Consider the following 21,627-nt stretch of genomic DNA (forward strand, 5'->3'; position numbering starts at 1 on the left):
CTCTTTTCCTCCATTCTCCTCTCAGGATCTTGGGCTTGCACATACACGCACCCGGCATGAGTTTAAGCCACTGAGTCCAGGACTCAAACCACAGTCGACTACATGGGAGTCCAGTGACATAGACATTATGCTAACTGCTGGTCCTGGGGAGCAATTTTTTCTGTAGAGTTTATGCACTCGTTAGAGAGACAGAGAGAAAGAGAGAAATCACCCGCACAACCCCTTTTCCTCTTAGAATTTTGGGTACTCACACACACACCCAGCATGAGTTTCAAGCTGCCAGCTCTGGGACTTTAACCATGGTTGACCATGCAAGAATGCAACACCTTAACCACTATGCCACCTCCTGGCCCCTTGGCACATTTTTCAAGCTGCTGGGTCTGGAACTTGAACTGCACTATCAGTCATGTGGGATTCAGCAACCTTCACCACACCAACTGGCTTGCCCCATGGAGTTGTTTTTTGTTTTGTTTTTTTTAATTTTTTGGAGAGGTTTTTGCTATAGAGTGCATGCGCTCGCCAGAAAGACGGAGACACAGAAAGCAAGAAATCACTCCCCAGGGGGGATGGCCACACCACAGTCCCTTCTCCTCCATTCTCCTTGGGATCTTGGGCACGCACGCACATGTGCCCAGCGTTGAGTTTAAGCCTCCAGGTCCAGGACTTGACCCATGGTCCACTACATGGGAGTCCAGCAACACAGCCATTACACCATCTGCTGGTTCCTGGAGTTTTTTTATAATGTACATTTTCCATTAACTTTTTGAAGACCCCCCCCTCATAAATTATATGTGATATTTATATGTGATATACATATATTTCATATTATATATATGAAATATATACATATTTTGTATGTAATGTTTATTGTCCAAACTAATACATTTCAGAATGAAAGGGGGAACTTAAAATTATTAAACCTCAGACAATATATCTCAACCTGGGCTGCTGCAGATAAAATGGGAAGTATGATCACCCTTTATATAATTGAAGTTTATACATTCACTCTGAATATAAAAGATCTAAACCTAGCTAAACTCTCAGATTTCTCTGTATGAAATACGTCACTTCTTTTTCTATGCATAAATGTAGACTTCTATGTATTATCTTGTTACCACGATCTTGGAACCTTTGGCTGAGCTTTAAAATCCTTTCAAGTAAAGGCCAGCAGATGGCATGGAAGTTAAAGCAGCTGGATCCCACACAGCCTACTGTACAGTTCTAGTCCTGGATCCAGTAGCTTAAAAATCATGGGCATGCATGTATATGCATGCCTACAATCTAAAATTCTGAGAGAATGAACTATGGCATGGCCATCTCCATACCCTATAGCAAAACTGAAAAAAATTTAAAAATAAAATCCTTTCAAGTAAAAGTACTTTAGGAATGGGGTAGTGGTTAAGGTGCTGGATTCCCACCTAGCCAACCATGATTCAAGTCCTGGACCCAGCAGCTTGAAACTCACACCAGGTGCACATGTGTGTGTGTGTGCCCAAAATCCCAAGAGGAAGAATGGAGGAGAAAGGACTGCAGCGTGGCAATTGCCCCTGGGAGGATGATTTACCTGTCTTGCTCTCTCTCTGTTTCCAGGGAATGCATACATCCTATAGCAAAATTTTCTTCAAGGAAAAAAATGTTCCATAGCACTGTGCCTGCCAGGTATTATTGGGTTGTCAGAGGAGTCATGGGGCTGGCAGGTGGCATAGTGATTAAGGTGGCTAGACTCCCACATGGCTGACCACGGTTCAAGTCTCAAACCTGGCAGCTTGTTTTCCTTCTCTCTCTCTCTCTTTCTCTGGTCAACTTCTTCAAAAAAAGAATAATGACAATTAATAAAATTAAATCATTATTTTTTTTATAAAAAGAGTTAGGACCAGGAGGTGGTGTGGTGGTTAAGGCACTGGACACTCCGACATGGCTGACCACAGTTCGAGTCCTGGACCTGGTGGCTTGCTTTCTCACTTTCCCACTCTCTCTCTCGTCAAATTTAAATAAATTAATAAATTAATAATTTTGTTTTAAAATGTTTTAAAAAATCATTATGCATTTTTACATAGAAAAATAAGTCTTGACTTTTCTGACAACCCACAGTATTTTTTTTTTTTTTTTTGTTTTCATTCATTTACTTCAATTTGACCAGAGAGAGACATGGAGAGAAAGGGAAAGTGAGAAAGCAAGCCTCCAGCTCTGGGACTCAAACCGTGGTCAGCCACATGGGATCATCTAGCACCTTAACTACCACATCACCTGCTGGCTCCCAACCCAAGAGTATTTGTTAACTGGCAACTTGAGGAATTCAAGAATCTGTCTTTACCCCAAGCCATTAACTGAAGTATTTTTATAATTTTAAAAAACAGAAACAAACTTACATGTTCTTTTTTCTTGTTCTTCATTTATCACACAGTACGCACTATAATCTTTCAGTACCCTTTCTAGATGTGTATACAGTAGGACTTGTCCTTTATCCAAACTTGCAGGGGAAGATAGGCTGATGGACCAACAGAAAGATGAGAAATACCTTAAAAGAGTTGTAAGTTGGGACCAGTAGGTGGTGTAGTGGTTAAGGCTCTGGACTCCCACATGTTTGACCATGGTTTGAGCCCTAGACCCAGTAGACTGAAAATCACCCCTGGGGCACATATGCATGTGTGCCAAAATGCTAAGAGCAGAATGGGAGAGAAGGGATTGTGGCATGCCCATCCCTCCTGGGGGGAGATGATTTTTCACTTTCCTGCTCTCATTCTCTGGAAAATAGACACGCTCTTTTCCAAAAACCTAAAAAAGGAAAAAGAGTAGCAAATTATATAATAAGGTGCAATGGAATAACAGAAGGAAGTGACTGCTTTTGCCTAGGAGATCAAGGAAGTCGAACCAGGTGATGTTTGATGAAAGTTTTACTGTATAAGTATAGGGAGTGAGGAAAAAGAACTATAGATATGGGCCGGCAGGTAGCATGGTGGTTAAGATGCCGGATTCCTACATGGCTGACAGCAGTTTGAGTCCCAGACCTGATGGTTTGCTTTGCTTTCTCACTTTCCCTCTCTCTCTGGCCAAATTAAAAATAAAAAATTATAGTAAAAAATAAAACTAAAATAAATAAATTTAAAAATAGAAATTCAGTGCTACTTATCAGAGTCTAGAAATGAAACACAGGAAACTTGTTATTAAAAAAAAAAAAAAGTACTACAAATAGAGGAGGTTCCAGCATGTTCAGAGGTACAGATATGTGAACTAACCTGGTGGCTAGAAGTAATTTAGGGGTCAGCAGGTGGCATGGTGGTTAAGGCATTGGACACTCCCACATAGCCAACCATGGTTCAAGTCTTGGACCAGGTGGCTTGCTTTCTCACTTTCCTTCTCTCTGTGTGTCTTTCTCTGGTCAAATGAAAATGATTGAATGAATAAATAAAATTTAAAAAATACTTCTTAAAAAAATAATTTAGTGGGACCAGCAGTTGGCACAATAGCTATGTCACTGGACTTCCATGTAGTCAGCTGTGGTTCAAGTCCCAGACCCAGTGGCTTAAACTCATGCCGGGTGCGTGTGCATGTGTGCCCAAGATCCCGAGAGAATGGAGAAGGGACTGCGACCATTCCCCCTTGGGGTGGGGGGTGATTTCTCACTTTCTGTCTGTCTCTTTTTGGCAAGCACATGCACCCTATAGCAAAAACCTCTCCAAAAAAAAAGTTAATAATAATTTAGTATAGCTACAAAAGTGACAGAGGCAATAGATGTGTTTTAGAAAGGCTGCCACTTGTAAGGGATTTATACTTTACCTCAGAAAAAAATAAAAAATTGGCAGTCAGTGAAAGAGATGGCCAGGTTTGTGTTACTGAAAGATCATTTTTATAATCTAGTGGAAATATTAGATGAGAATGATGCATGAGGCAGAATCCATTGAGGTTTGATAACACACAAGGTAAGTAATGAGGTCTCACAAAGTAGTAGCAAAGATGCACATGAAATATTTAGGTGGTAGAATTGATAAGATTTAGTGATACGAGAGAAAACCTAGAAAAGTTCTTTGGGTTCAAAACTTCTAAAAATTAAATAATTCACCATCTTCCTTTTCTAGATTCGTGGTGCTCTTAATGCCATCAGAGGCCTGATTCCTGCCACTTTGGAAGGGAAGCCCAAAGCTGTTGTTACTCACAGCAGTGGAAACCATGGCCAGGCCCTCACCTACGCTGCCAGATTGGAAGGTACTTGACTGATTTATCAGAGTACTGGGTGGAATCATCAGGGAGAAGTGAGAAAGTATCCTTACTCTCAGTGAGAATAGTGAAGTAAATTTCCCATCTTATTACAAGCAAAAACAAAAAAGTTTCTATCCTAATTCTCAAGACATACACTAATTAAACATGTTTTCCCCTTCCAGGAATTCCTGCTTATATTGTGGTGCCCCAGACAGCTCCCAACTGCAAAAAACTGGCAATACAAGCCTATGGAGCCTCTATAATATATAGTGAACAGAGTGACGAGGTAAGGAGCAGTACCATCTTAATAGCTTTCATTTGACCAACCATTCTTCCTGCCTTACTGACGCTGCAATCCCTTCTCCTCCATTCTCCGCTTAGGATCTTGGACACACACGCACACACGCCAGCGTGAGTTTAAGCCACCGGGTCCGGGACTCGAACCGCGGTTCGCTACATGGGAGTTCAGCGACATAGCCATCACGCTAACTGCTGGTCCTCTGGCCCTTCTGTGTTTTTTTTTGAAAGATTTTTGCTATAGGGTGAGTGTGCTCACTGGAGAGACAGACAGACAGAAAGCAAGAAATCACCACCTCTCCCAAGCAGGGATGGCCATGCTGCAGTCCCTTCTCTACTCTCCTCTTGGGATTTTGGGCATGCCCACACACGTGCCTGGCATGAGTTTGAACCTACTGAGTCTAGGACTCAAACCGCAATTGATCACATTAAGAGTCTAGTGACTCTTTAAAAGGCCCCAGTGGGCCCTTTAAAAACTAATAAATGAATAAATAAATAAATAATAAGTAGTTTTTAAATAAGAGACCAGCAGTTGAGGTAATGGCTCTGTCACTGGACTCCCATGTAGTTGACCACGGTTTGAGTCCCAGACCCAGTGGCTTAAACTCACACCGGGCGTGTGTGCGTGCGTGCCCAAGATCCCAAGAGAATGGAGGAGAAGGGATTGCGGCATGACCAACCCCCGGGGGGTGATTTCTCGCTCTCTGTCCCTCTCTGTCTGTCTGGCAAGTACATCAAACATATTGGGAACTCTTAAATGAGTATCAAGTAAGATAAAATTAATGTACTCTTTCAGTCCAGAGAAAATGTTACAAAAAGAATTATGGAAGAAACAGAAGGCATCATGGTCCATCCAAACCAGGAACCTGCAGTGATAGCGGGACAAGGGACAATTGCCCTGGAAGTGCTGAACCAGGTAAAACTGCATAGTAAATTCTTCCTGCCTACCTAGTGGAAAAGCTCTTAGGCTATAGATTCGGTTATTTTCTATGCACACATAAAACTGTTTAAGAGGTCTATTTACACCTTATATTCTTTTCACTGAAGGTTCCCTTGTTGGATGCACTGGTGGTACCTGTGGGAGGAGGAGGAATGGTTGCTGGAATAGCAATTACAGTAAAGGTGAGAAAACAGCTTCTGTACTCCTTGCTTCAGAGATGTTTTTATACCATAGCGCATTGTGAATACTTGCTCAACATTCCCCCAAAAGTCCATTCCTTCTCATTACTCCTTGGCACTTGGGCTAGAAAGCCTTTCTCTGCCTCACTACCCTGTTTGTAATCTGTGACTTTATGCAGGTAGAATAGTGGCATCCTCATGAATTAGTGGAATCATGAATAGTGGCATCCCTGAATTCCAACTCATCAACCTATGATCCATTTTAGGGGCTACTCTTTTTCCTAGCAATAGAACCAAAGTGAGGGGCCACCAGATGGTGTAATGGTTATGTCGCTGGACTCCCACCCAGTCAACCATAGTTCAAGTCCTGGACCCAGCGACTTAAAACTCAAGCTGGGCTTATGTGCATGTATGTTGAAGATCCCAAGAGAAGGGATTATGGCATGGCCATCAACCCTGGGAGGTGATTTCTTACTTTCTGTCTGTCTCTATCTCTCCAGTGAGCACACATACCTATAGCAAAAATCCCTCAGAAAAAATAAATAAAACAGTGACCCAGACAGCTAAAATACTAGATACAAAATTTATTTACAAAGTGCTTAAAGGTTATACTTTGATTACGTCCATCAAAGGGAAGGCCCTTACTTGGGCAGAAATGTGCTGCCTGTTCTATTTTACTTTAGGCATGCAAGTAATGCTGTGGTTAGCTGCATGTAAGTAAGATGTCTAATCTTCTTCCCAGGCTTTGAGACCTAGTGTGAAGGTATATGCTGCCGAACCCTTGAACGCAGATGACTGCTACCAGTCCAAACTGAAAGGGGAACTGACCCCCAATCCTTCTCCTCCTGAAACCATAGCAGATGGTGTCAAATCCAGCATTGGATTAAATACCTGGCCTATTATAAGGGACCTGGTGGACGATGTCTTCACCGTCACAGAGGAAGAAATTAAGGTAAGTCCCATACAGAAAAAGAATTGACAAAAGAAATGATATAGTTTTTTTGGAAATGCACCTTTACATGTTACAGTGGCAACTAACCCATGGGGACTTGATTAGGTGACTTCCTAACATGGGAGCTAGTTAGGAATACATTAAGACAACACTTGAAAGAAGCAAAATGAAAGAAAAGCTTTGTCCTTCATTGGCAAGTGCATGTACAGAGCAATAAACAGAGCATATATACCCTCATCTGGCCTTTGTATTTAAGCCAGTTAGGCTTTTTCTCCTTCCCACACTTCACTAATTCATGCTGTTTTCTGTACCAACAGTATGCAACCCAGCTGGTGTGGGAGAGGATGAAGCTACTCATCGAACCTACAGCTGGTGTTGGAGTGGCTGCTGTGCTGTCTCAGCATTTCCAAACAGTTCCCCCAGATGTCAAGAACATTTGTGTTGTGCTCAGTGGTGGGAATGTAGACTTAACCTCCTTAACTTGGTTGAAGCAGGGAGGATGGCCAACTCTTTATTAACCTGTTAATGTTTAATTTATGTAAATGGGATGGGATCCAGTGTCTCTAGATGGAAATTTTTCCACTGTCAACTTTGTCTTCCCCACTTAAAAAGTTTTCAAAAAAGGGGGCAGTTTTCAAAATTCTAATGAAGAGTAGATAGTTCTCTAAGATTTAATAGTTTTTTAGATTACGTAGTAGTAGAAAACCTTAATGAGATACTTGTCAAGTCCCAGAGAAGTCTTTCACAAAAGGGCATAGCACACAGCTAGGCACATGACAACCTATTAGCACCCTCCCTAAAGGGCTAACTGGCAGCAGTAAGACATAATCCCTTTGAATCCATTACTCCATGTCAACTTCAGGCACCACTAAAGAACTCTCACTTTTCACCCAAGGTACTGGTTCTGGTACATGTGGATCATAAGTCCATTTGGGGAAAACTCTTTTATAGAGATTCATTAGTACTGTGTCCTGGGATTTTAGCTTCCCATCAAAACTGCACTTCATGTGGCCATGGGTACCTAAAGGAAAACAGAGCAAGTTAGTCAAATTAAAAGTAGAAAAATTTAAAGCAGTGAACTTCCAACTAAACAGTCATTTAAAAACATTGGGGAAATCTAGACAAGGTCCCAAATCCCATTCTCTTACCTAAAGGCTCTTTGATGTGTCCTCTACGGCCCCACTTTGTTCTCAGTTCAACAGGTTTAAACCACAGTACATCCTCTTAGAATGGAATACAAAGACCAAGATGAAACATTTCCATGCCGAACTATAATCCCAACCTTTACACCACAAAGGCAATTAGATCCTGTCCACTTTCTTCAACCTACCTCTATTGAAGAACATGTAACGTACTACTGCCATCTTGGTAAATATTTTGAAAGGATGACCACTCAGAACAACTCTCTTGATAACCATTCTGTTTGGATCCACTGACAACAGATGACCTGTAGCAATGAGGTTGTGCATTCCTAAGGGACAAAAACAAAGCAGCTGTTCAGGAGTTTATAGACCAAGGCCTTCATTTATCATTCCAGTTCATCTGAAGACGTATGTAGAATTTTTTAAAGGATTTTAAAATTTAATTTATTTATTTTAATGTGAACAGAGAGGGACAGAGTGAGTGAGAGAGAAGGAAAGTGAGAAAGCAAGCCACCAGGTCCAGGACTTGAACTGTGGTTGGTCATGTGGGAATCCAGCACCCTTAACCACCACTCCACTTGCCAGCCGCCCCCCCAACAATGTATCTTAAATATAGCACTCAACACCTTCTGCCAATTAGCTAAGGTTTGCAAGCAAGACAAAACCCAATCTGCCATCCCTGCCTTAGCCTAACTATGAGGCTGAGATTGGGATATTTTGAAAATCATCATAACCTTCTCCATACAATTTGGCTCTCAAATCTAAATATGGAAAAAGAAATGGTATAATGGGGCCAGCGGATAGCATAGTGGTTACATTGCTGTACTCCCACATGGTAACCACAGTTCGAGTTCTGGTTTGAACTGCCGGGAGGGAGGAGGGGGATCTCTCACTTTCTCGCTTTTCCTTCTCACTATATCTGTCTCTCTGGCAACCACACGCACCATAAGCAAAAAACCTCTTAAAAAAAAAAAAAAGAAAAGAAATGGTGCTAACCTATTAAGAACCTATAGCCTGTTTACCTCCATGAACTCAACTTACCGTTGCTTTTCTGCTTGAAAAGCAGCACAGATGCAGGAGGAAAAGTAATTGGCGCATATACTGTCACAACCAGGGCCGCATCAGCAGTCAGGAATCTCTGAAGTTTATGTTTATCCGCTGTCATAATAAAGGTTAAAAATAAAAACCACAAACATTTTAAGAAACAGGTAATCCAGATGGCCTGTGACAAATTTTATTACTTAACTCCTTAAACCTAAGGCAGCTCACATTTCTTTACCCCACTAGTTTTCAAAAATTTCTCTGCCCTCCATAAAAATGGAAAGATATAACATGGTCCTTTCAGTGATCTTTCAACTGGAAGCAGAAACGTGGAGTCTAGACTATACTTGGGGTTTCAAAAGATTCTCCAGGTGATTATGATAGCCGTTAAACCCTACCGCATTTGAGAACCACTGCTTTACAGAGACTATCTCCACTAAATCATAGCTCTTACTTAGTCTTGAGCAGAAACTGGCACACATCTGCCAATATAGCACAGAAGCAGCCATAGAAAATACTTTGAGAAAAAAAAAAAAAAAGAAAGCCAAAACTGTGTTCCAATTAAACTTCAGTTACAAACATAAGCAATGGAACACATTTGGCCCAATGGCTATATTTTGCTGGCCCCTGCTCCCCAGTCTTAAATTCATCTAGAACTTCTGTTTACTTCTTTAACACTAAAATTATAGAAAAATAAAAAATGTTGGGGCCAGCAGTTGGTGTAACAGCTGTGTTGCTGGACTCCTATGTAGCTGACTACAGTTTGAGTTCCAGACCTGGTGGCTTAAACTCGTGCCAGTCACGTGTACATGCATGCACAAGATCCCAAGAGGAGAATGGAGGAGAAGGGATTGTGGTGTGGCCATTCCCCCTGGGGAGTGATTTCTGTCTGTGTCTCTCTGGCGAGCATTCGCGCCCTATAGCAAAAACCTCTCCAAAGAAAAAATGTTGAGAAAGAAGTTAATCCCTCATTTAGATAGCATGATTGGTGAGAAATAAAAATGATCCAGAGTACTATTAATAATGCCTTCATCATCTTTGTCCTGCTACTGCTGAAAAGTGAGCTAAGGTAATGTTCAGAAACCTAATTAGTGGGCTAGCAGTGCAATGTTCGCCACAGTGTCTCTAGTCACCCCCACCCCAAATTCTCATCTAGACTCAACATCATAAAACCCACACCTCTCCGCTATACTCAGCTATGGGTCAGATCAAGCTTCTGTTCCTTCACCCACACTGTCACCGGCACACCAGACACCACGGTTTCCATTTGACACACGCTCTTTAGAAAGCTGCCAACTCCTATTTCAAACCTACTCTGGAACAAATAGTCATGGCAAAGAAGCCTCAGTACCACACACAGGTTGCATCACTGGGATGCTTCAGACAGGTTCAGACATTTGAATAAACATCATTGGCTCCTAAACCACAGTGCTGAAAAATAATCCTGACTCAGATACCTGAGAGTTTGTATAAAGCTATTCTGCACTCCTCCACCAAAGTAAGTTTGTCTCCTAAAAGAGTAACATAAACAAGAACCCAAAGCTTCCCCACCGCTAACCTGCAGTGTGCTGAGAGAATAAAGGTGAGGCTCGAAAGCGCCTGAATCCACAGTGGAAGATCAGCTCCTCTTTGGTTTTCACAGGTTCAGTGTTGCCAGGGTTCCGTCTCACCACCATATTCAATACTGACATCTGGGGACCAAGTAAGAAAAGAAAAGGAAAAAATAAACTTGATAGTCTAGGAATATAACAACCTATCCTGAAAAAAAAAAAAAATAAAAACCAAACTAGCAAATTCAAAGTCACTTTAATAACTGATAGTGCTAATGCTAATTAACAGTCGAGTGTAGATGGACATATATTAATTCTTTACCTCCACTAACTGTATTTGAGCCAAACATAGGCTGATATAAACTTTCATACACTCTAGCTTATCTTCCTGTGTCAAACCTAAGAACTCAACACCTGCCAAAAAAAACAGTGGCCTTTGAGTAATTCATTCATTACACGCCTTAAAACTATGCTCACTGGGGCCAATAGGTGGCATAGTGGTTAAGGTGCTAGACTCCCACATGGCCAACCATGGTTCAAATCCCGGACCTGGTGGCTACTTTCTCACTCTCATTCTCTCTCTCTCCGTCTCTGATCAAACTGAAGAATATATAAAACTAAAGGATGGGTTTTTTTCCAATGCTCATTTGAGGCCCTTCTCTTTCTTCCCTTACGCATCCTGACCAAAGGACAGAGCTGTAACATATCCCCCCAACATACACACTACTGGCTACTAAGAGAGGAGATCTACACTTTCACATAAACCTTATTTTTATGGTTACCAAACCTTGTTCAAAATCTGATCTGAAAAACACACCTCAGAGAAGTCTCAGAACCACACAGAGATTGCATCATTGAGATGCCTCAGACAGGTTCAGACATTATTGGTAAAACCATCATCGACTTCTCTATTATTCTAAATCCTAACCACATCATAAGGCAGACTTTTTGCATCCCAGAGAGGAATATTTCATGCGACCAACAGATGGCATAATGGTTATGTCACACTGGACTTCCACATCAAATCCCGGACCTAGTGGCTTAAAACTCACGCCAGACACATGTGCATACATGCCCAAGATCCCAAAAAGAGAATGGAAGAGAAGGGTTGCAGCATGGCCATCCCTGCTAGGAGGTGATTTTCTTGCTTTGTCTCTCTGTCTCTCTAGTGAGTGCATGCACCCTATCCCAAAAATCTCTAAGTAGGTATTTTTGCCTATTAGGATAAATGGGAAAGTTTCTTAACTCCTTATTTCCCACAAGACACTAACTTACCTTCTGTTCATGAGGTAGTAAAGAAAATGCAATCAAGGGTGTTCCTCGCCTAAAGTATTCAATTACTGAGACAGGGACTTCAGAGACGTGAAGTGTGACATACCAACCAACCTACCAGAAAAATGCAAAAAAAATTATCATGAGATTACTCAAATGTTAACAATGACAAAACATTTCTCCAAATGTGTTAACTCTGTCAGACTACCTTAAAGCCAATGTTCACCCTTCAAGACTGTCTTTTTGCAGGTACCTCAACTACCCAGATTCAACTTTTTGAATTAACATCTCTGCTACCTCTTCCAACATCACTTTTACTGATCACTTAGTGGCTCCCTTAATTTAGCAATGGGCAACACAAACTAAATAAGGTAAACATTCTCAGGCCAAGAGGAGGAGTAGATAGCATATTGACAAACAAAAGCAAATTACAGGATAATCAAGGAAAGGTAGATACCTCGGCTCCCTCTACCTCGTTTTCCTCAATCTCTTTAAAGATGCTTTTCCTAGTGTTAGCAAAGTTCTGAAACTGAAAGATCCGAGCATAATCTTGAGGAAGATTTTCCTTAGGATCCCATGGAGATGTCCGGAAGCTCTTGAGACCTCTGTATTTCTGAAATCTAGAATATAGGAGTGTTCTAAGTTGACAGATTTATATGGTGCTACAAAAGATTCAACTCACTTTTTAAAATTATTTATTTTATTTTATTTATTCATTCTTTTACTTTAATTTGACCAGAGAGAGACACAGAGAAAGAGAGCGGGAAAGTGAGAAAGCAAGCCACCAGGTCCAGGATTTGAACCGCGGTCAGCCATGTGGGAGTGTCCAGCACCTTAATCATCATGCCCTGCTGGTCCCTCAACTTACTTTTTTTTTTTTGGAGAGGTTTTTGCCATAGGGCGCATGCTCTCACCAGACAGACAGAGAGAGACATAGAGACAGAAAGCGAGAAATCACCTCCCATGGAGGATGGTCACGCCGCAATCCCTTCTCTTCCATTCTCTTCTTGGGATCTTGGGCACGCACGCACACGCGCCCGGCATGAGTTTTAAGCCACCGGGTCCGGGACGCAAACCACAGTCGACTACGTGGGAGTCCAGCAACATAGCCATTAACGCTAACTGCTGGTTCCCCCTCATCTTACTTTTTAAATGGTTATGGTTCTAAAATAGAAGAGCTCTAATCACTGTCTCTCAAAATGACCTAATAGCTTAAATCAAGACCACAACCCAAAATAGCTTATTTAACAAGTATTTTAGTACCAAATCCAAGTATCTCACTGACAAGGGACAAGTACTTACAGTGGCTCCCTGGTGACTGTCAGGGAGCAGCTCTTTAACTTGACAGACAAGACCTTTACCTCTCTAACAGCCAAGACAAATTCTCTGGCTTTAGTCACCATTTCCAGAGCAGACATGATCATCTACATCTTTATGTTTTTACTTTTTTTATACGACACCCTCATCCCCCATATTTCTAGACTCCATGTTTCAACTGAGTATTATCTCCTATAAGACATATTTGCTAATCATCATAATATTTCTCCCCTTTAAAGCTCTGAATCGTTAGTCTGTACCACAGTCTAGAACTTGATTATGTATTACTGTTTCCTCTATGTATGTCTTGCCTTCCCATGTAGAATGTTAGCCCTGCAGGAGCAGGGACAATGTGTTTTTTTTCCTTTGCAGGAGCAGGGACAATGTGTTTTTTTTCCTTTGCATCACTCTGGCATATTCTGACCCACGTAAGTTTTAAATAAAAACTTATTGAATGATTTAGACTTGTTGACTTACCGAATTCTAGCAGCCACATCACGGGGGGTATCCACTTCATCAGGAAACATCTCTTCCAGCCTTTCTTGTTTATATTTCTCCAACATTTTTTCCTCAGCCTCTTCATCCACTTTTTCATCATATAGATCATCACGCACAGACTCCCCTATTGTCATAGTTTCACATTCCTCCTCTTCCCCTTCACTACTATCATCCTGTAAAATAAAGGATTAGTTAGTTCAGAAGTAATCCAGGGAACCAGCAGTTAGCGTAATGGCTATGTCGCTGGACTCCCACGTAGTCGACCGCGGTTCGTGTCCCGGACCCGGTGGCTTAAAACTCACGCCGGGCGCGTGTGCGTGCGTGCCCAAGATCCCGAGAGGAGAATGGAGGAGAAGGGATTGCGGCATGACCATCCCCCCTGGGGGGTGATTTCTTGCTTTCTGTCTCTATGTCTCTCTCTGTCTGTCTGGCGAGCACACGTGCCCTACAGTGAAAATCTCTCCAAAAAAAAAAAAAAGAAAAAAGAAGTAATCCACACCTGTCTCTACCAGAAAAGTTATTAACATAAGAATAAAGTAATTTTATTAAATAGCTGGTCCAAATCAATATAAATTCTAACAGTGGCTAAGGTATAAAACAAAAATCTAATTCCCGTAACTGCTAAGTTATTCCTAAAAAACTACACACACCCATTATGGTTGGGACTGCACTTTGCCTTGCATTTGAAGCTATAAACAAAAGTGGCCTAAGAGCCCATTTCCTTACTTGAGATTCTTCTTCCATAAAATCCTCATGTTCTATATCATCATATTCATCTCCTTCCCCGTCACTTTCACCAGTTTCATCCAAAATCCATTCAGCTTGGTAACTAGATGTTCCTTTGGGGACCTTCTTTACGACCTTGGAACTTTCCTTCAGGAAGTCTGTAAAAGATCAAACAAGTAAGTTATTGGGTGGTTAGAAAAGTAATGACACATTTTTGCATTAAAAAACATAAGGACCAGCAGATGGCATAATGGTTACGTCACTGGACTCCCATTTAGTTGACCAGTTTGAGTCCCAGACCCAGCTGCTTAAAACGCACAACGGGCATGTGTACATGTGGGCCCAAGATACCAATAGGAGAATGGAGAAGAGACTGCAGCATGGCCATCCCCCCAGGGGGGTGATTTCTTGAACTCTGTCTATCCAACGAATGCACGCACCCTATAGCAAAAATCTCTCCTAAAAAAAAAGAGAAACAAAGGGATCAGCAGATGGTGTAATGGTTATGTCATTTGATGCCCACGTAGTCAACAGCGAGTCCCACTTAAACTTATGCCAGGTGTGCATGTGTGTGCGTGCCCAAGATCCTGAGAGGAGAATGAAGGAGAATGGGTTATGGCATGGCTACCCCCTTAGGGGGGTGGATTTCTCACTTTTTGTCTGTCTCTTTCTGGGGAGCACATGCGCCCTATAGCAAAAAATCTCTTAAAAAAAAAAAAAAAGAAAGAAAACCACAGAAAAATATTCCATGACTTTTCCAATGAGCTAATATAGTCTACCTTTTTTCTGTTACTCTCAGTATTTTCACCTAGGCAAAATGCTAGAAGATACTGCCGTCAACATGGGAAACTCTAACACAAAACTGAGTAGAAAAAGACTTAGAAATACTTCTAAAATTAACTCCGCTGTCTCACAACTATTAATGCTTAATAAATAAATATTTAAAAAATTAAACTCATACAGTTTAATAAATGTTGCAGTGCTAGTGGTGTGGTGGTTAAGGCGGCTGGATCCCACACTGCCAACTTCTTGGTTTGAGTCTGGATCTGGTGGCTTGAAAAATTCCACATGCATGTGCATGGATGCCCAGAATCCTAAGAGGAGAAACAAAGAAGGGACTGCAGTATAGCCATCCATCATGGAGTAGCTCACGTTCTCTCTCTTACCCCGCCCACTGGCAAGCACACATACTTTCTAGCAAGATTTCTAAAAATAAACAAAAAGGGACTGGCAGATGGTGTGGTGGTTTAGAGCGCTGGATTCCCACATGGCCGACCATGGTTCGAGTCCCAGACGTGGTGGCTTGTTTTCTTGGTGGCTTGCTTTCTCACTTTCTCTCTCTTTTTCTCTCTCGTTCTGTCCCTCTCTGGCCAAATTAAAATAAATAATTAAACAAAAGATAAATGAAATAATTCTTCAAAAAAAAAAATACCACATAAATAAAAATAAATGCTGCAGGAACCAGCAGCTGGCATAATGGCTATGTCACTGGGCTCCCATGTAGTTGACCGCGATTCAAGTCCAGGACCCAGTGGCTTAAACTCACTCCAGGTACGTGTGTGCATGTGTGCCCAAAATCCCAAGAGAACGGAGAAGGGATTGTGGCGTGACCATCCCCCCGGGGGGTGATTTCTCACTTTCTGTCTTTCTTTCTGGCAAGTGCACGCACCCCATTCCAAAAAGCTCTCAGGGACCAGCAGATGGTGTGGAGGTTGAGGCGCTGGAATCCCACATGGTTGACCACGGTTCAAGTCCTGGATCTGGTGGCTTGCTTTCTCACTTTCCCTTTCTCTCTTCCTGTCTCTGGTCAAATTGAAAAATAACAATAACAAATAAAGCTTAATAAATAAATAATCCTTTTTTTAAAAAAGAAAGGATTATTTTATTTAACTTTATTTATTACATTATTTTCCAGTTTGATCAGAGAGACACAGAGAGAGAGAGAGGAAGTGAGAAAGCAAGCCACCAGGTCCGAGACTTGAACCGTGGTCGGCCATGTGGGAGTCCAGCGCCTTTTACCACTATGTCACTTGTTGGACCCAATAATACTTTTTTAAAAAATAGAATAAGATAACAGAAGTAGGCTCAGTCTCAAGAGGTGCAAGTGGGAGGATGCTGCTGCAAGGTAGCTGAGACTGCATGGGAGCTGGGTTCAGCTCCTGCCCTAACCTGAACATGCTAGTATAGTAATATTTAACTGTTGTCCCTAAGTCACTGGGAGGCTGGGACAAGACTGCAAGTTGGTGAGCCCTGTCAAAAATGCCTATCATGGGGTACCAGCAGTTAGCGTAATGGCTATGTCCCTGGACTCCCACGAAGTCGACGGCAATCTGAGTCCCGGACCTGGCGGCTTAAACTCACCCCAGGCACGTGTGCATGCGTGCCCAAGATCCCAAGAGGAGAATGGAGGAGAAGGGAATGTGGCACGGCCATCCCCCCAGAGGGTGATTTCTCACTTTCTGTCTCTCTCTCTCTCTGTCTCTCTGGCAAGTGCACGCACCCTATAACAAAAACCTCTCAAAAAAAAAAATAAAAATGCCTATCTTGGGACCAGCAGTTAGCATAGTGGCTATGTCGCTGAACTCCTATTTGGTTGACAGCGGTTCAAGTCCCGGACCTGGTGGCTTAAACTCATGCCAGGCACGTGCACGCACATGCCCAAGATCCCAAAAGAATTGAGGAGAAGGGATTGCGGCGTAGCCATCCCCCCGGGGGGTGATTTTTCGCTTTCTATCTGTCCATCTGGCAAGCATACACGCCCTACCTATAGCAAAAACCTCTCCAAAAAAAAAATAATGCTTATCTTGGGATCAGCAGTTGGCATAATGGCTATATCGCTGGACTCCCATGTGGCCAACTGCAGTTCAAGTCCCAGACCCAGTGGCTTAAACTCATGCCAGCCTCATGTGCATGTGTGCCCAGGATCCTGAGGGGAGAATGGAAGAGAGGGGACTGTGGCATGGCCTTCCCCCCCCCAGGGAGGGTGATTTCTAGCTTTCTGTCTGTTTCTGTCTGTCTTTCTGGCAAACACACACACCCTATATCAAAAAATTCTCAAAAAATGAAAAAAAAAAAAAAAAAGTCTATCTTGGGGAACAGTAGATGGCGTAATGCCTACGCTGGACTCCTACGTAGTCGACTGAAGTTGGAGTTCTGGACCCAGTGGCTTACAAAACTCATCCCAGGCATGTTATGTGTGCATGCCGAAGATTCTGAGAGGATAATGGAGAACAGACTGCAGTGTGGTCATCCTCCCTGGGAGGGGTGATTTCTCGCTTTCTGTCTCTCAGTCTGTCTGGCAAGTGCACATGCCCTATAGCAAAAATCTCTCTCAAAAAAAAATAAAAAAAGCCTACGTTGGAACCAGCAGGTGGCGTGGTAGTTAAAGCCTGGATCCCGCAGCCTGAAAACACAGGCCTGCCAAAATTGTAAAAAGAATAGAAAAGAGATTGCTGTAAGGCCATCCTCGCCCTCTATAGTGATGGGGTTTCCCTCTCTATGTCTGTTTCTGGTGAGTGCATGTGCTCTGTGGAAAGTCTTTTTGTTTGTTTTAAAAAAAAGCCCTTCTCTCCTCCTACATGCTCTCTTTTATTTGAAACAAAAACACAGGGCTGGCAGATGGCATTGTGATCAAGAACCTGGACTCCCACATAGTCGACCCCAGTTCGAGTCCTAGACTTGGCAGCTTGCTTTCTCACTTTCCTTATGTCTCTCTCTGGTCAAATTAAAAAATAATAAAGTTAAATAAATAATTTGTAAAAACAAATAAAACAGAAACAAATCCAATAACAAGTGATTTTGAGAAACTGAACAAAGTTTTGTCCACTGTTTGCTTAGTGCAAATGTAAAGACAGCATTTGGGAGTAAGGAGAGGTGATGTATCTTCAACTGCATCCTCACCCCACTCTACCCTGTAAGGATTCTCACTATGAGCAGTGAGACAAAATCCACAGTCCCAACTTAAGTGAATTACAAACAAGTTCCCTAATACGAACCATGTGCCTCACTTAGCTCCTCCTCAGTAGGCCAGGTTTGCTCCCCCTCCATTGGATCTGGGATAACCTCTGTTTGCAAAGATTCCTGTTTAGCAGGGTCTGCCTTCATTAGGACCTTAAAGTCTTCTTCCATTTCAGCTACTGCATCCAGAGCACAAGTCTGAAAACCAAAAGCAGAAGACAGCCAAACACTAAACCAAAATTACTAAACCTACATTTAAACAGTAAGCACAAAGATTCAGAAACTTCAGTCCATATGCATAAAACGAATGGAACAGAAAACAAACATTTATCAACATTTTCAAGTGGCTGTTCCCTGGCATTTTAAGTCTATACTCTGCTTGGCTCCTGAGCCCCCTCTTAATCTGGTCCCATTCTTACAGCTTTATGACATATTTCACTCCCACTGAGGTGATTTCTTCAAAGCTTAAAGAAACCCTCTGATCTATCATTGTGCCTAAATTCATGTTATCTCTAATTTCTAGGATATCTGTATAATCCCTCTTTAATTCATTAAATCACATTCATTCTTTCAACACCTGACTCAAGTCTGATCTCTTCTCTGAAGCTTGCTAGTTTACTTCTCAACTTTCAGAGCACGTCTGTATACCTAGTTACAGACAGACACAACTATCTCCATCTTTATTTCACCAGTATTTGCCATATTTTTCTTTAAGGAAAGCAACCACGTATCATATATCTTCTATAAAACGGGAGCCAATGGGGGAACCAGCAGTTAGCATAATGGCTATGTCGCTGGACTCCCACGTAGTCGACCGCGGTTCGCGTCCCGGACCCGTTGGCTTAAAACTCACGCCGGGCGTGTGTGCGTGCGTGCCCAAGATCCCGAGAGGAGAATGGAGGAGAAGGGATTGCGGCATGACCATCCCCCCCTGGGAGGTGATTTCTCGCTTTCTGTCTCTATGTCTCTCTCTGTCTGGCGAGCGCATGCACCCTATAGTGAAAACCTCTCAAAAAAAAAAAAAAAAAAAAAAAAAAAAAAAAAAAATGGGGCCAAGAGGTAGGGTAGTAATGGCTATGTCACTAGACTCCCACGTAGCCAACTGCAGTTCAAGTCCCGGACCTGGTGGCTTAAACTCACGCTGGGCGCATGTGCGTGCGTGCCCAAGATCCCGAGAGGAGACTGGAGGAGAAGGGATTGTGGCGTGGCCATCCCCCCTGGGGGGTGATCTCTCACTTTCTATCTCGCAGTCTCTCTGTCTTTCGGGCAAGCATACATGCCCCAGAGCAAAAACCTTTCAAAAAAAAAAAAAAAAACTGGAGCCAATTACAGTTCAGGATATTAAAAAAGTGCTGGATAAATACACAATTTATCTGTAGTTGACTATAGCCTTCCTTCAAACTAGCAGTCACTTCATTGGCCTACATATGCAGACTACCTTTCCTGAATTAAAGTTTCCATTCTGAACCAACTTACATGTAAATCTCTAATACACTATGTTTAAGAACATCACTCTTGGGCCAGCCAGTGGCACAGCAGTAACACAATGCTCTGCAAATGCTGGACCCACCTGAGGTCCCAGTTCATACCCCAAGGGCTTCCTGTGCAAAGTGAGGGTACAGGCACATGGCCATGACAGGGTAGCTGAAGTTGAGGGTATATTACAGTATGAAGACCCTGTTGGGGATGCTTCTTTCTCTCTCCCTGCCTCCCTTCATCCCTCCTTTTCCCTCTTTCATAAATAAATAAACTTAAAAAAATAAACAGCAATCTTACCTCCATTGTCATGCTTGGGTCCTTCTGGGATTTAGTAACTCTGCGATTTAAAGGGAAAGGGTCAACTGGAGCATCTATCTGTTGCATCTGGAAATCACCATGTCCAACAATATGTAGCAAGCTATTTACGTTCAGAGTCTGCCCACGAACATAGCCTGAGATTTTCAAGGTGCCCACTAAGTTATTCTCTTCACATGGCACAAAGTCAGCAGCATGGGCAAACAGGTAGGCACGCCGATCTCGAAACGCAAGATGCCGTTGCTTTTGGTTAGCCAATTGCCTGAGCAGCATCCCTGCCTCCTGCTGAGTGTCTAACAGGAAGAGCTTGTCATCAGGAAAGCGCTTCTCCATGGCTTTACTTAGCTTCTTTCTGGCATCTGTTTGTCTCTTTGGTGGGAGGCCAGAAACCCCCTGGACAGCTAGTGCTGTAAGCAAAAGAGAGGGCTTCATGATATGATCTATTGCTCCCCTGAAATCATGAAAATCTCCCTGCAGTTCACATACTATCTAATGGTTCAGTTGTAAGCCCAGAGAACGCTGGAAAACCCAACACTCAGCCACCCTAAAGATATTTCACAGTAAAATCAAATTTCATATTCTTTTCCTTCCTCTGTGTGAAGGATAGCCCAGAAATAAAAACTGAAAACTTGTAAGTTAATGGACCAAGTTTAATCCGTACACATATATGCCACCACCAGCTAAATATAACCCATCAGTTGTATTTCTATATGAAATGCCAGACAATGTCTAGCAAATTATAAATGAAAAATAAATGCAAATTCACTTCCTCCCCTAGCCTCCAATACTCCAAGTCACTTACTATAGGTGGGAAGACCCTGGGCAAAGAGGCAGGAAAGGCAGTAATCCCCAGTGCTGTCCCAGCCTTCTAGTGGATCAAGGAGGAACAGGATGGTATCAGCTACTTTAGCCATGTCTAACACAGTGTGCAGATCTCCTGGAGATAGAAGACACAGTGGGAGATGGTTGGCACCAATATATTATACTCAAATAAACGTATCACTACTCAAATATGAAAGAAAATACTGTTGTACACTCTGACCTGGCTTTGCAGATGTGAAAAACCACCGATGTTTCAAAGAGGGGCAAAGCAGCATAAAGCTGTGGGTGTTTCCCCATTCATTCAAGTGCACGGTTCCAATGTCCCTATCCTGAAGCAGCCGGAAGGCCTCCACCAGGGAAATCCTGCTGTGCAGGGGCACCACCAGTACCTGATGAGGAGGGCCATCCTTGCTGCCCAACTGTCTCTTCTCTGCCAGAACCTGAGAATAAAAAAAGATCAAAGAACATCCCTAAGTCTCAGTACTTCTCAGCTGTACTGCGTTTCAAACAGCACAGAGGCCCCACCCCTAACCAGCATCTCTGTGGGCAAAAGGCTGAACGTAAACCTGGAGTGGCAGGAGCCGGGACCCATGCAAAACGCTTCTAGTGCGAATGGAGACCTACACGCTCCACTTTCAGCCAGTCCTCAGGCCCTTCCCTGGGTCACATTTTGTAGCTCCGGGTAGAAAAAGCCAACGGTTAAACCATACCGTTCCCCAACCCCTCCTCACCGCCTCCTTCTTCTGCTTTCGGAGCTGGCTGGCGCGATGCCTCTGGTCCACTCTGCTGAGCTCTTTTCTCACCTTCCTGCTTAGAGTTTTCAGTGCTAGTCGGCCTGGAGGGCAGATGAGAAGGAGCTGTTGAACCTGGCACCAGAAGAAGTTCAAGAAAGAGGACCACCGGGACTAGCCGATGGCGTAATGGCTAACACGGCCGCACCCCC

At 42.8% G+C, this 21,627-nt stretch overlaps 2 protein-coding genes and 2 non-coding genes across 8 annotated transcripts in view; 1 reads left to right on the forward strand and 3 right to left on the reverse strand.

Moving 5' to 3' along the window:
• The window catches only part of SRR (serine racemase), a 29,968-nt gene extending 22,780 nt beyond the window's left edge, over nt 1-7,188 (forward strand). For all 5 annotated transcript variants that reach the window (XM_006167563.3, XM_006167559.3, XM_006167561.3 and 2 more), the window contains 6 exons: nt 4,077-4,203; nt 4,380-4,483; nt 5,291-5,410; nt 5,542-5,616; nt 6,356-6,565; nt 6,883-7,188. In XM_006167563.3, coding sequence (XP_006167625.1) covers nt 4,077-4,203; nt 4,380-4,483; nt 5,291-5,410; nt 5,542-5,616; nt 6,356-6,565; nt 6,883-7,083 — 837 coding nt within the window. In that variant the 3' untranslated portion in view covers nt 7,084-7,188. The remainder of the gene's footprint in view (nt 1-4,076; nt 4,204-4,379; nt 4,484-5,290; nt 5,411-5,541; nt 5,617-6,355; nt 6,566-6,882) is intronic.
• Nucleotides 7,189-7,222: 34 nt separating this feature from the next.
• TSR1 (TSR1 ribosome maturation factor) lies at nt 7,223-21,519 on the reverse strand (the record flags this gene model as incomplete). The annotated part of the gene is given in 14 exon segments (XM_014583833.2): nt 7,223-7,586; nt 7,714-7,788; nt 7,896-8,036; nt 8,749-8,865; nt 10,307-10,439; nt 11,574-11,684; nt 12,028-12,190; nt 13,365-13,558; nt 14,112-14,269; nt 18,107-18,266; nt 19,845-20,269; nt 20,665-20,799; nt 20,905-21,124; nt 21,416-21,519. Coding segments are annotated over 14 exon segments (2,315 nt in total), but the record flags the coding sequence as incomplete, so codon positions are not given.
• LOC114005912 (small nucleolar RNA SNORD91 family) lies at nt 10,080-10,171 on the reverse strand. The gene has a single exon (XR_003547705.1). It is a non-coding gene; the product is annotated as a small nucleolar RNA SNORD91 family (small nucleolar RNA).
• Nucleotides 11,115-11,209, reverse strand: LOC114005911 (small nucleolar RNA SNORD91 family). Its single transcript, XR_003547704.1, has one exon. It is a non-coding gene; the product is annotated as a small nucleolar RNA SNORD91 family (small nucleolar RNA).
• Nucleotides 21,520-21,627: the final 108 nt, after the last annotated feature.

This window comes from Tupaia chinensis, unplaced genomic scaffold (assembly GCF_000334495.1).
Source record: "Tupaia chinensis unplaced genomic scaffold, TupChi_1.0 Scaffold144899_1, whole genome shotgun sequence".
In the NCBI taxonomy this organism is placed as follows: Eukaryota; Metazoa; Chordata; class Mammalia; order Scandentia; family Tupaiidae; genus Tupaia; species Tupaia belangeri.